This window comes from Saimiri boliviensis, chromosome 11, assembly GCF_048565385.1.
Source record: "Saimiri boliviensis isolate mSaiBol1 chromosome 11, mSaiBol1.pri, whole genome shotgun sequence".
Taxonomy (NCBI): Eukaryota; Metazoa; Chordata; class Mammalia; order Primates; family Cebidae; genus Saimiri; species Saimiri boliviensis.
Genome location: NC_133459.1, coordinates 46,793,662 through 46,808,008, shown reverse-complemented (window position 1 = coordinate 46,808,008; position 14,347 = coordinate 46,793,662). Strand labels below are relative to the sequence as shown.

The following is a 14,347-nucleotide window of genomic DNA, read 5'->3' as shown; positions in this document are numbered from 1 at the left end:
GATTGATTTGCATATGTTGAACCATCCTTGCATCCCTGAAATAAATCTCACTTGGTCATGATAAATGATCTTTCTAATGTATTGTCAAATTTGGTTTGCTGATATTTTCTTGAGAGTTTTTATATCAATATTCATCAGGGTTATTGGCCTGTAGTAGTATTCTTTCTTTGATGTGTCATTGTCTGGTTTTGTTATCAGGGTAATATTATACCATAGAATGAGTTTGCATATACTCCCTCCTCCTCTATTTTTTGGAATAGTTTATGTAGGATTGGTATTAGTTCTACTTCAGATGTTTGGGTTGTAGATTCTGGCTCATCCCTGTAATCCCAGCTCTTTGGGAGGCCAAGGCAGGAGGATCTCTTGAGCCCAGGAGTTTGAGACGAGTTTGGGCAACATGGTGAGACTTTGTCTCTACAAATAATGATAATAATAATGAAGTAGACAGACATGGTGGCATACATTTGTGGTCCTAGCTATTTGGGAGGCTGAGATGGGAGAATTGCATGAGGTTGGGTGTTCAAGGCTGTAGTGAGCCATAGTCACACCACTGTCCTCCAGCCTGGGCAACAGAGTGAGATCCCATCTCAAAATAATAGTAAAGTAATAAAAATAAACGTTTGGTAAAATTATTTAGTGAATCTATAGGGCCTTGGGCTTTTCTTTGCTAGGAGACATTTTTATTACAGTTTTAATCTTATTATATATGAATCTGTTCAGGTTTTGAATTTCCTCATGGTTCAATCTTGGTAAGTTGTATATGTTTTGAAATTTGTACATTTTTTTCTAGGTTTTCTAATTTATGGAATACAGTTGCTCATAGTAGCCTCTAATTCTTCTTTGAAATTCTGCCATATCTGTTGCAGTGCCTTCTGTTTCATCTCGGTTTTTATTTATTTGGGTCGGCTCTCTTTTTTTCTTGGTGTGGCTAAAGGTTTGTCTATTTTCTTTATCTTTTCAAAAAGTTAACTTTTCATTTTTTTGTTTTTTCTTTTATTCAATTCAACTTTACTTATTTATTTATAGTATTTCTTTCTTCTACTAATTTTGGCTTTGATTTACTCCTGCCTTTCTAGTTCTTTATGATGCATGATTAGGTGGTTCATTTGAAGTATTTTGTCTTTTTTTTTCCCCACCTACTTGTCATCTTTTTAAATGTAGGCACTTACTGCTATAAGCTTTCCTCTTAGCATTGGTTTTGCTGTATCCCATAGGTTTTGGTATGTTTTATTTCCATTTACTTTAAGAATTAAAAATTTTTTTTCTTAATATATTTATTGATCCACTGGTTATCCAGGAGCATATTGTTTAATTTCCATCTGTTTGTATGGTTTCCAAAATTTCTCTTGTTACTGGTTTCCAGTGTTGTTTCATTGTGGTCAGAGAAGACATATGATATAATTTCAATTTTTTAAGACTTATTTTTGTGGCCTGATGTAATGGTTTACTCTTGAGAATGATCCATGTGCTGAGTAGAAGCTGTATTCTGCAGCCCTTAGATGAACTGTTCTGTAAATATCTATTAGGTTTATTTAATCTGTAGTACAGATTAAGTCTGATATTTCTTTGATGCTTTTATGTATAAATATCTGTCCAGTACTGCAAGTGTAATGCTGAAGTCTCTATTACTGGATTGGGATCTACCTCTTTAACTATAATAATATTTCCTTTATATATCTGGGTGCTCCAATGTTGGGTGATACATATTTATAATTGTTATAGCTTCCTGCTGAATAGATTGTCTTATCATTATGTAGTGAACTTGTCTCTTCTTATAATTTTTGTCTTGAAATTTATTTTGTCTGATGTAAGTATAGCTACTTTTGCTCTTTTTTGATTTCTATTTGCATGAAATCTTTTCCTATTCCTTTATTTTCATTCTACGTGTGCCCTTATGAGTATAGTATGTTTCTTGTAGGCAACAAATTGTTGGGTATTTTTTTGTAATTTATTTAACCACTCCATGTCTTTTGAGTGGACAAGTCAGTCCATTTTCATTCAGTGTTGTTATTGATAAGTAAAGGCTTTTTCTGCCATTTTTGTTGTTTGTTTCCTGGTTGTTTTGTGGTCTTATCTTCCTTCTTTTCTTTCTGTCTTCCTGTTAGTGAAGGAGATTTCCTCTGATGGTGTGTTTTAATGTCTTGCTCTCTATTTTTTATGTTGTATGTTTTTAGATTTGAAGTTAACATGAGGCTTACAAATATGTCATAACCCTTTGTTTTAAAGTAATGACAACTTAACACTGATTGAATAAACAAACCAGCAAAGAGAAAATGAATAAAAACTCTACCCTTTAATTTTATCTCCCTGCGTTTTAACTTTTTGTTGTTTCTATTTGTATTTTACTTTACTGTCTTGAAAAGTTGTTGTTTTATTATTTCTGATAGGTTCATCTTTTAGTATTTATACTGAGTATATAAGTAGTTTATGTACCATAGTGTTATAATATTGTGTTTTTCTTTGTGCTTACTATTACCAATGAGTTTTATACCTTCAGATGATTTATTATTTCTCATTAACATCCTTTTCTTTCATACTGAAGAACTTTCTTTTGCATTTCTCATAGGACAGGTCTGCTGTTGATGAAGTCCCTCAGCTCATGTTTGTCTGGGAAAGTCTTTATTTCTCCTTAATGTTTGAAAGATCTTTTTGCCAGATATACTATCTACAATAAAAGCTTTTCCACTTTTAATATATGTTGCTACTTTTTCCTGGCCTGTAATATTTCCACTGAGAACTCCTCTTGCTGCCAGATGTTTTGGAGCTCATTTGTGTGTTACTTGTTTTTCTTGTGCTGCTTTTTGGATTTTTTCTTTATCCTTGGCCTTTGGGAATTGGATTGTAAAATGTCTTGAGGTAGTCTTATTTGGGTTAAATCTGCTTGGTGTTCTGTAACCCTTTTGTACTTGAATACCAATATCTTTATCTGGATTTTAGAAGTTCTCTATTATTATCCCTTTGGATAAACTTTCTACCCCATCTCTTTTTCTACCACTTCTTTAAGGCCAAGAACTCAGATTTGTCCCTTTGAGACTATTTGAGCAGTGGTGGTGACTGTTGTAGGAGACAAAGGACCCATCAACAGCCTCTGGGGACTGGGTTCTCAGAGAAATGCTGCACTGCAGTGTTAGTCCACAGGTGGGGAAGGATGGCTACACTGGGAGCATGACACTGAGGCAGGGGTGCCTTTTTCTGCAGGGAGCAGAAGAAGTGGGAAGTTGTGCAGTGCATAGTTTGCCCTCTTCTCCATACTGTGACTGTGGTGTCTATCTTTGGGGCATGTGAAAGTGCCTGGTTTTCCTCCTTGGTGGGACGCAGCAGCTGGCACCAGGATACTCAGGGATCACAAGCCTGTGGGATTCCATATGGGCTTAAGCAATGCCTGTACACAATCTCCAGGCTGCTCACTGTGTTAGAGTAGGGGTGCAGGACCAACAGGGCTCTGCATTGACTAGCATTACAAAGTTCTGTGATGGAATGGTGGAATACCAAGGATCTCTTACTTACCAATCCCTTCCTTGCATTAGGGAAACTTTCTCAGTTCTGTGGGGATCCTGCTTGCAGGGCTACCTGACTTCACTGTCTTCTTTCCATGATTACTGTGTCTTCTCTGGTGAATTTCATTATGCTGTCTTAGACAATCTACTTGAAGTGTTAGTATTTCTTTGCTATTTTGAATGCTTTCCATGAGACAGGCACTCACTAGCCACTTATAGTTATCTGTCATATTGGATTTTGAGAGCTCTTTATATATTCTTGGTACAAGTCCCTTCCTAGATAATAGGGTTTGCAAATATAGTCTTCCATATGCAGGTTGTCTTCTGCCTTCCTAATACTGTGCTTTGAAGCATAAAAGTTTTTTTAATTTTGATGAAATTCAACTTTTCTATGTTTTCTTTGGTTGCTTTTTCTTTGAATAGCTCAGAAATTGTTGTTTAGTTTAAGGACATGAAAATTTATGCCTGTTTTCTAATAGTTTTACAATATTGGCCTTTACATTTAGCTCATTGATCAATTTTGACTTGATTTTTGTATTTTGTGTGAGATAGGGGGTCCAAATTAATTCTTTTTCATTTGGAAATCTGGTCCTCCTTGCACCATTTTAAACAAGATAACTCTTGGCCAGGTGTGGTGGCTCATGCCTGTAATCCCAGCACTTTGGGAGGCTGATGCAGGTGGATCACGAGGTCAGGAGTTTGAGACCAGCCTGGCCAATATGATGAAACCCCATCTCTACTAAAAATACAAAAATTAGCCGGGTGTGGTGGTACACACCTATAGTCCCAGCTACTCAGGAAGCTGAAGCAGAAGAATCACTTGAACCCAGGAGGCAGAGGTTGCAGTGAGCTGAGATTGCACCATTGCATTCCAGCCTGGGTGACAGAGTGAGACTCCATCTCAAAAAAAAAAAAAAGGGAACTGTCAACCAACAGAATGGGAAAAAAATTTTGCAGTCTACCCATCTGACCAAGGGCTAATATCCAGAGTCTACAAATAACTTAAACAAATTTACAAGAAAAAACCCCATCAAAAAGTGGGCAAGGTATATGACCAGACACTTTTCAAAAAAAGACATTTATGCAGCCAACAAACATATGAAAAAAAGTTCATCATCTCTGGTCATTAGAGAAATGCAAATCAAAACCACATTGAGATACCATCTCACTCCAGTTAGAATGGTGATCATTAAAAAATCAGGACACAACAGATGCTGGAGAGGATGTGGAGAAGTAGGAACACTTTTACATTGTTGGTGGGAATGTAAATTAGTTCAGCCATTGTGGAAGTCAGTGTGACAATTCATCAAGGATCTAGAACCAGAAATACCATTTGACTCAGCAATCCCATTACTGGGAGTATACCCAAAGGATTATAAATTGTTCTCTTATAAAGACACATGCACACATGTGTTCATTGCGGCACTTTTTACAATAGCAAAGACTTGGAACCAACCCGAATGCCCATCAGTGATACACTGGATAAAGAAAATGTGGCACATATACACCATGGAATACTTTGTAGCCATAAAAAAGGATGAGTTCATGTTCTTTGCAGGGACATGGATAAGGCCGGAAACCATCATTCTCAGTAAACTGACACAAGAACAGAAAACCAAACACTGCATTTTCTCAGTCATAAGTGGGTGTTGAACAATAAAAACACATGGACACAGGGAGAGGAACATCACACACTGGGGCCTGTTAGTTGGTGGGGGAGATAGGGGAAGGATAGCAAGGGGTGGGGAGATTGGGGAAGGATAACATTAGGAGAAATACCTAATGTAGATGATGGGAAGATAGATGCAGCAAACCACCTATGTAACAGTCCTGCATGATCTGCACATGTACCCCAGAACTTCAAGTATAATTTTAAAAATTAAAAAAAGTAAAAAATAATAAAAAAGATTACTCCCCTATTCAGTTCTCTTGGCATCATTATAAAAAAATCAGTTGACTATAAATGTATGGGTTTATTTCTGGATTCTCAGTTCTGTTTCATTCATCTATATATCCTTTTCCTTTTATACTATTTTGATTATAATAGCTTTTGTAGTAAATTTTGATATCAGCAATTGTTAGTCTTCCAACTTTTCTTCTTTTTCAAAAATAACTATCCTAGGTCCTTTGCATTTCTGTATGAATTTTAGGATAAGCTTTCCAATTTTTGCAAGAAAACTGCAGCTGGAATTGTATAGGAATTGTGTTGGCTCTCTAGATCATTTTGGAGAATATTGCTTTCTTAGTAATTGTTTAAATAAGTTTTGATCTGTGAAGATAGGACTTTAAAATTTTATTTAGGTCATCTTTTATTTATTTAAATATGTTTTGTAGTTCAGTGTTCATTTTAAGCTTTTGAAATCAAGTTTCCTCCTAAGTATTTTGTTACTTTTGATGATATTGTACATGGTGTTGTTTCCATAATTTTATTTTCAGATTGTTTATTGATTTGATATTGTTTAGGAGTACAATCTATTTTCATATGTTAATCTTATATCCTGCAGTCTTGCTGAATTTATTAGCTCTAATAGTTATTTTGTGTGTGTGTAATATTTTAATAAATACAGAATCATCTTATCTGCAAGTAGAAATATTTTGATTTCCTTTCTGATCTTGATTTCTTTTATGTCATATTCTTGGCTAATTGTCCTGGATAGTACTTCCAATATAGTATTGAATAGAAGTGGGGAGAATGGCCATCCTTGTTTTATTCCTGACCTTAGGGGAAAGATTTCACTCCTTTACAAATAAGTATATTACCTGTTTGTTTTTTATAGATGGCATTTATTATCTTGAAGAAGTTTCCTTTTACTCCTAATTTATTGAGTGTCATTGGTATTTGTCAAATGTTTTCCCTGAATCTATTGAGATGATCTATCATTTTGTCCTTTGTTCTATTAATATGATTTATTACATTAATTGAATTTCCTATGGGTCAGCCTTACATGTGAGTCAGCCTTGCATTGTTTGAATAATTCTCACTTGGATATGGTGTATAATCCTTTTTATGTCTTGCTTGATTTAGCTTGCTGGTATTTTAATGAGAAATTTTGCATCCATATTCATAAAATTTATTGGTATTCAGGTTTTTTTCTTGTGTTATCTTTGTATCTTTGCTTTTGGTATCAAAGGAATAATGACTTTATAGAATGAGTTGGTTAGTGCTTCTTCCTCTTAAATTTTTGGAAAGAAGTTGTAAAGATTTGGTGTTCATTCTTAAATACTGGCTGAATACATCACCATGAAACCATTTGGTTCTGAGCTCTTTGTGTTAAGTTTTTTTGATTACTAATTCAGTCTCTTTCTTTGTTATAGGTGTATTCAGATTTCCTGTTTCTTCTTGGATCTGTTTAAACAGCATTTATCTTTCTAGTAATTTGTTCTTTTCATTATAGATATAATTGTAGCCACTGCTGTAATTATTTTGGTTTACAAGTATTCCATATGTTTTCTTATTATCCTTTTATTTCTATAAGACCTCTAGTAATGTCCCATTTTTCATTCCTGATTTTAGTGATTACAGCCTTATTGATCTAACTAAAACATTACCAAATATTTTATGATTTCAGAGAAGTAACTTTGGTTTTCATTGGTTTTATCCAGTTTTCTATTCTTGATTTCATTTATTTCCATTCTAATGTTTGTGTTTGACTTGTTTTGCATTTGGTTTTATGTTCTTTTTCTAGTTTTTGAAGTGAAAGTTTTGGGTTATTGATTTGAGATCTTCTTTTTTTCATGTAGGTGTTTACAGCCATGTTTTTCTAGACGCACTACCTCATTTTCATTATCAAGTTTTATATGCTTTGTTTTAATTTAAATTTCTCTTGAATTATTTTCCAGTGTCCTTGTGATGTTTTATTTGACCTATTGGTCATTTAGTAGTGTATCATTTGATTTCTACATATCTATTAATTACCCAAACTTTCTTCCTATATTATGCTCTAATTTCATTTTATTGTGGCCAGGTAACATATTTTATATGATTGCAGTTCTTTTAAATTTTTTGAAACTTGCTTTATAGCCTAACATATGGTCTCTCCTGGAGAATTTTTCATAGGCACTTGAAAAGAATATGTATTTTGCTATTGTTGGTGGAATGTTCTATAGATGTTGTTAGGTCAGGTTGATTTATACTGTTGTTTAGGTCTTCCATTTACTTGTTGATCTTCTGCCTAATTGTTCTGTTCATGGCTGAAAAATGAAGTGTCCATGTCTTTGAAGTATACACACTCATACATCCTGTTGGTTCTGTTTTCTCCAGAGAATCCTGACTAATACAGCATGAGAGTAAAAAACTCCTTGGGACCACAGTCCTAGGGGGCTGTCACAGGTTTCTAGGCTTTATCTCTAGAAACTCAAGCAAATGCTTCAGCATGAAAAACAGCTGAATATTGGTAGGGACAGTAAATTTTGTGGCATTTTAACTTGACGTAGTCCCATCTCCTGCTCTCTAGCTGCATAGTAGGCTTGATAAAAGGACATGCCACATTCTCAGTGAAAACCAATATTTTGGCAGGCACTGTCAGAGGCAGAATAAAGTTAGGGTTTCTTTAAAGACCATTCCCAGAGAATTGTCACCATTTGACCTGTCTGGAGATTGCCTGGAAGACCCCATTTTGAGTGAGAGCTCTCCCAGTGCGAAATTTTTGCCATGGAGGTCATTTTTTAAAGAAACAATTGGCCAAGTACAGTGGCTCATGCCTGTAATCTCAGCACTTTGGGAGTCCGAATTAGGCAGGTCAAGAGATAGAGACCATTCTGGCCAACATGGTGAAACCCTGTCTCTACTAAAATACAGAACATTAGCCAGGCTTGGTGCGTGCCTGTAGTCCCAACTATTCTGGAGTCTGAGGCAAGGGAATCACTCGAACCTGGGACGTGGAGATTACAGTGAGCTTAGATCAATCACACCACTGCACTCCAGCATGGCAACAGAGCCAGACTCCATCAGGAAGGAAGAAGGGGAGGGGAGGGGAGGGAAGGGAAAGGAGGGGAAGGGAGCGGAGGGGAGGGGAGATTGTTTAACCTCATTGCAAACAGAAATGGTGGATAGCAGTTGAATTAAACAATAGACCAATAAAGCTTTGAAAAGCTACCACATATTCCTGGGATTTTAGAAGACCACTCATATTTGTAGGACTGTGCATATGTCCAGGGCTATGTACTTGATTAGAAAAGACAAGAAGGCCCTAAGCTTTCGATTCCAACCTACCTTAAGGCTGTGCATAAACAAGAAGTTAAGGGTTAGGCTAATTGTTAAAAGTGTACTCCCAATATACAGAGCCACTCAGCAAACACTGGGAGACTTGATGGTTCTAAGGATTTATAGAAATGTCTGTCCAATCAGTACTTGATGACTCAGCTAACAGTATAGAGATATCAGTGATCACCCCCCAAAAAGAATATTGACTTTGCAGAACGAAGAAAATCATGAAACTAAGAACTAGAATAAACAACAATAAACAGTGGAAATGGATAACAAAGCAATGACTAGAAACTGTCCTTGAGGATCTTACACATTGGACTCAATAGACAAAGACTGTAAATCAGTTATGTTAAATATATTTATTCAAGGAACCAAAAGAAAGCAGTTCTGAAGAAATGAAGTGTTAGAATTATGTCTCATAAAATATAACATTTCAATCAAAAGTTATAAACTATTTTTTAATTAACCAAATAAAAATTCTCAAGTTGACAAGTACCTTATTCAGAAATGAAAATGTTTTGAAGTGAAAAACTCCAGAAATGAAAAATGTATTAGGAGGACTCATTAGCACATTTGAGCAGGCAGAAGAAAATACAATTGGACTTGAGGACAAGTCAGGTAAGGTAATTCAGTGTGAGGAACAGAAAGAAAAAAGAATTAAAATAATGAACACATACAATTTGTGGGATATACCATTAAGCATGCCAGCATACCTGTAATAAGAATTCCAGAAAAAGATGGGGAAAGAAAGGGGCAGAAGGAATATTTGGAGAAATAATGGTCCTTCCCAAATTGGAGAAAAATATTATCTAAGGAGCTCAATAAACTCTTAAGTAGGAAAAACTCAAAGAAATCCGCACTTGAGATTCATAATAAACCATAAGAATGAAGCCAAAGTTAAGCCAGGCATCATGGCAAGTACCTGTAATCCCTAATACTCAGAAGGTTGAAGCGGGAGAGTCAATTGAGCCCAAGAGTTCAAGGCTACAGTGAGCTATGATTTTGCCACTGTATTTCAGGTTGGGTGACAGAGTTAGACCCTAAATCTAGAAAAAAGTTATTTTGAAAAAGCCAAAGACAAAAAGAGAATCTTAAAAGCAGCAAGAGAGAAGGTATTCATCACATTAATGTGTTCCTCAATAAGATTTTAAACTGGTTTAAATCAGAAACTATGGAGTCCAAAAGGCAGTGTGATGATGTATTCGGTGTACTGAAAAGAAAAGAACTGTCAACCATGAATATCCAGCAAAACTGTCTTTCAAAAATGTAGGATAAATTGGCATTCTCAAATAAAACGAGGTTTATCACTAGCAGATCTGCACTACAAGAAATACTAAAAGGAGTTCTTCAGAATGAAGTGAAAGGACACTAGACAGTAGCTCAGATTCACAGGAAGAAATAAAGAGCAGTGATAATGGTAACTAGGTAAATATAAAAGATAGACTAAATGCAGTTTTTGCTAGTAACTCTTTAGTTCTATCTGATTTAAAAGATGATCTCACAAAACAATAATTATAAATATATTTTGGGAACATATTATATAAAGATATAATTGGTGTAAAAGCAATTAAATAAAGGGGAGAGATTATAAATACAAAGGAGCAAAGTTTCCATATCCAGTTGAAATTAAGTTGGTATCATCTAAACTTAGATTCTTCTGTATTAAGATGTTATCCTTGTGGAAACTACTAAGAAAATGTCTCGAAAATATCGTGTATAGGGAATTAAAAATGAACACTGGAAAATACCTAACACAAAAGAAGGTAACAGTGGAGAAATAGAAGAAAAAAGACATAGAAAATAGCAAAATGGCAAATGTAAATCTTGTCTCATAGGTAATTCATGATATTTAAAAAATTAGGGCTGGGCACAGTGGCTCACGCCTGTAATGCCAGCACTTTGAGAGGCTGAGGCAGGCAGATCACGAGGTCAGGAGATCAAGATCATCCTGGCTAAAACAATGAAACCCTATCTCTACTAAACATAAAAAAAATTAGCCGGGCATGGTGGCATGTGCCTGTAGTCCCAGCTACTTGGGAGGCTAAGGCAGGAGAATTGCTTGAAATTGGGAGGCTGAGGTTGCAATAAACCTAGTTCTCGACACTGCACTTTAGCCTGGGTGACAGAATGAGACTTCGTCTTAACAAAAAAAAAATTAAACACTCCAATTAGGAGGTAGAATATTGGAGACTGGATAAAAATCATGGTTCAACTATATTCTGTCTACGAGAGATGCACTTTACATTCAAAGGCACAAATAAGTTGAATGTAAAAGGAATCAAAAACATATCATTCAAACAGCATAAGAGAATTGCAGTGGCTAAACAAATATTGGACAAATAAACTTTAAGAGAATTTTTTTTTACTAGAGACAAATAAAAAATTTTATAATGTCAACAGGGTCAAACTGTGAGGAAGATATGACCATTACGAATATACATGCACCTAAAAGACATTCTAATAATGTAAGCAAAACTGATAGAAAGAAGAAATAGATATGCAATGTAATAGAGATGTCAGTATCCCACAGTCACCAGTGGATAGAACAGACAGAATGTAAATAAGGAAATATTCATTCCATATATGTCACATTCTATTACTTAAAATTTCCAGATTTCAACACAAAATTACAAGATATGCAAAATAAGAGAAGACCAATAAATAGTTAATAGCTTATAATAAGGTGTAATGCTTTTTGCCTCCTCGTTTTCGAATAACTTTCCCTTTGAAAAAATACTCTATACAGGGACTCTTACAAAAGATGGGTACATGTATAGAATATATATATATATATATATATATATATATATGTATATATATATATATATAGTGTCACAAAATATAGTCTGAACATTTGAAAGGAATAACCTTTAAGCTAATCTGTTCCTTTTTGTTTCTCAGGTCTGAATTCCCCTCTATGATATCCCTACTCTACAGGAATAGTTTTAGTGGTTATGTTTTCACTCCCTTTAAGACAGCTATCCTGTTTATTTCTTTTCTTTGCCAAGTCTTTCACACTCACTATGGGCAATTACATTTTCTTTGATAATAGACTAAATGTTCCACTTCATTGACTTCTCAGAATAGGTAAAAATAAGGAACATCTAATAATATACTATTCAAGAAAAAGATCTAATAATAATGAATGGCTGAAAATAAAAGGACAAATATATACCATTAAAACACTAACTAAAAGAAAGTGGTTATATCTATATGACTAGTAGACCAAAAAAGGTTAAAGGGAAAAAAAAGCAGTTATGGAAATAAAGGTTACTTCATAATGATAATGCTGCGAAACTATAACAATTCTAAATGTGTATGCATATTTTCTGTGATTTTTAAACTATTGTTTATTATATAATGCTCTCTTCCTAGTTTCATGCCATCAGCAAGTTTTTAAAATCATTTTTCTTCACAATGTATGTTCAGCTGATTTCTTACATAAAATGAATGAACCCGTTACTAATCCTTATTTGTGTTTACTAGTTCCTTTTGTTATTAGTTCTGCTTATTTCTCTTCTTGTTTGACTAAGGAACACAACGATATTGGCTAGTAGTTGAGAAAGGTATTTGATATAAAATTATATAAAATTACCATACATATGAACTTAACTGTGAATGATATGGTTAACAAAGCCATCTCTTCCGAATACTATTTGTAATGTCCTTGTATGTGTCTATTAGAAATTAAGAACAGGCTGCCCGTACAAGGTTGGGGGAACCATATACTTTCATTCAAATTACCTTGCCTTTCATTTTTGCCTTTTCTGGCTTGTTACTGCATTTTGGCTTGTGATGAATAAGTCTAAGTCATTTCCTTTGTAAGTCATAGGTGCATGTTAAAATTCTTGTATCCTTGTGTAAACTAAGAAAATATCTCAAAAATATAGTGTTTAGGGAATTAAAATGAACAATGAAAAATTTCCAAAACAAAAGAAGGCAACAATGGAGAGGTAGAAAATAGACATAGAAAATAGCGAAATGGCAAATGTGAGGAACAGAAAGAAAAAAGAATAAAAATAATGAACACATACGGATTTGTGGGATACCTTTAAGCATGCCAACGTACCTGTAATAAGAATTCCAAAAAGACAGCAGGGAAAGTAAGGGACAGAAGGAATATTTAGAAAAATAATGGTCCTTGCCAAATTGAAGAAAATTGTTATCTAAGGAGCTCAATAAACTCTTAAGTAGGATAAACTCAGAGATCCACACTTGAAACTCATCATAAGCCATAAATCTGATAATTTTCTCAAATCCTTATTCCTCAGAATGCAGGTACAATCTCTAGAGTTCATATAACAATGTAAATTATTAACTTACATGTCTTGACACAGGATTCAGTCCTATATTTTTATGGATTCAAGAGTTATAACTGGTTACCTAGTCTTTGATAACCAATATTAGCAAAAACTATAATAAAACCATATAGGTTTATTGAAAAGGATAGTAAATCCTCACTTAAACTTTTTTTTCCCAAAGAAACACTAGCATTTAATTCAGTTTCTTATAAATTGAATTTATACGGGGAGGAGAAGAACATTTTCTGAAGAAACCTCAGCATTATTTTGGGGACAATGAGACAGTGAATTAATGGAAATCTTTAACATTTTTCAGGATGAGAGAGACCTAGAGAAAGATGATGAACTGGAACTGAAAAGAAGTCTTTTATACAGAGACTCTGCCTATGACAGTGACCCCGAGTATAGGTATGAATGATATATATGTATATCTTTCTCATAGTTCTTATAAAAATAGCTGTTTTATAATCTGCTGAATTTGTAGGAAATTTAAACTCAAAAGGATAATTAGTATATTCTTATTTTTAACTCTAAAGTTCTATTAAATATTTTAATATGTTTGCATTACTGAAACCTATCCATAAAAACAAATATAGTCAATTATTAACCATGCCTTTCATCCTACTTAAGATTTGTCTGTCCTGAAAACTTACATATTTCAGAATGTATGAATTCTAATATAAAAAAAAGTTATAATTTTAGACCATGAGCCAACCTTTTTAATAATTTAAGATCAAATTCTGTAGGAGCAAATTCTGTTCTTCTAGCTTAAAATTTGAAAAATGTTAATAACATTTATACAAGTTTATTTGAGCAAATCTCATCAAGACTTTTGACAGCTCTGTGTTAATGCCATAAAATACAGTATTAAAAACTGTAAATTTGGGATTTATACAGTCAAAGGTTCTTTGACTTCTTGGATGCTATACCACTAGTTACTAAAATAACACAGTTTTCACTTTCCTGAGATTCCTGAGGAACAAAGACAAGAAACAAAGCTCCAGGGATTTCCCACTCTGGGTTTCACTCCCAAAACAGCGTGGGAGTTGTCTTCTCTCTCTCTTTCTTCCTGTCTAATAAATCACACACACACACACACACACACACTCTCTCTCTCTCTCTCTCTCTCTCTCTCCAAAGAATGTAATATTTTTTATTGCTAACTTGGGTTTTGCATTCAAGTCTCTGATCTTTACTCTGGTAAGCTAAGCTAGACCATCTATGAACATGTGAGGACTTTTCCTTTTGCCCCTTACACAGAGCATAAGTGGGAGTGTGACCTCCTTTCTCAAAGTTACTGCCTCTCAAACAAGAAGCAATCTGGGCTTCTCTTTAAAGTAAAT

General features: G+C 34.4%; 1 protein-coding gene across 3 annotated transcripts in view; it reads left to right on the top strand.

Moving 5' to 3' along the window:
• Positions 1–14,347, top strand: part of SPATA6 (spermatogenesis associated 6) — a 183,146-nt gene that overhangs the window by 151,120 nt on the left and 17,679 nt on the right. For all 3 annotated transcript variants that reach the window (XM_003921583.3, XM_074380783.1, XM_074380784.1), the window contains one exon: positions 13,321–13,412. In XM_003921583.3, coding sequence (XP_003921632.1) covers positions 13,321–13,412 — 92 coding nt within the window. The remainder of the gene's footprint in view (positions 1–13,320; positions 13,413–14,347) is intronic.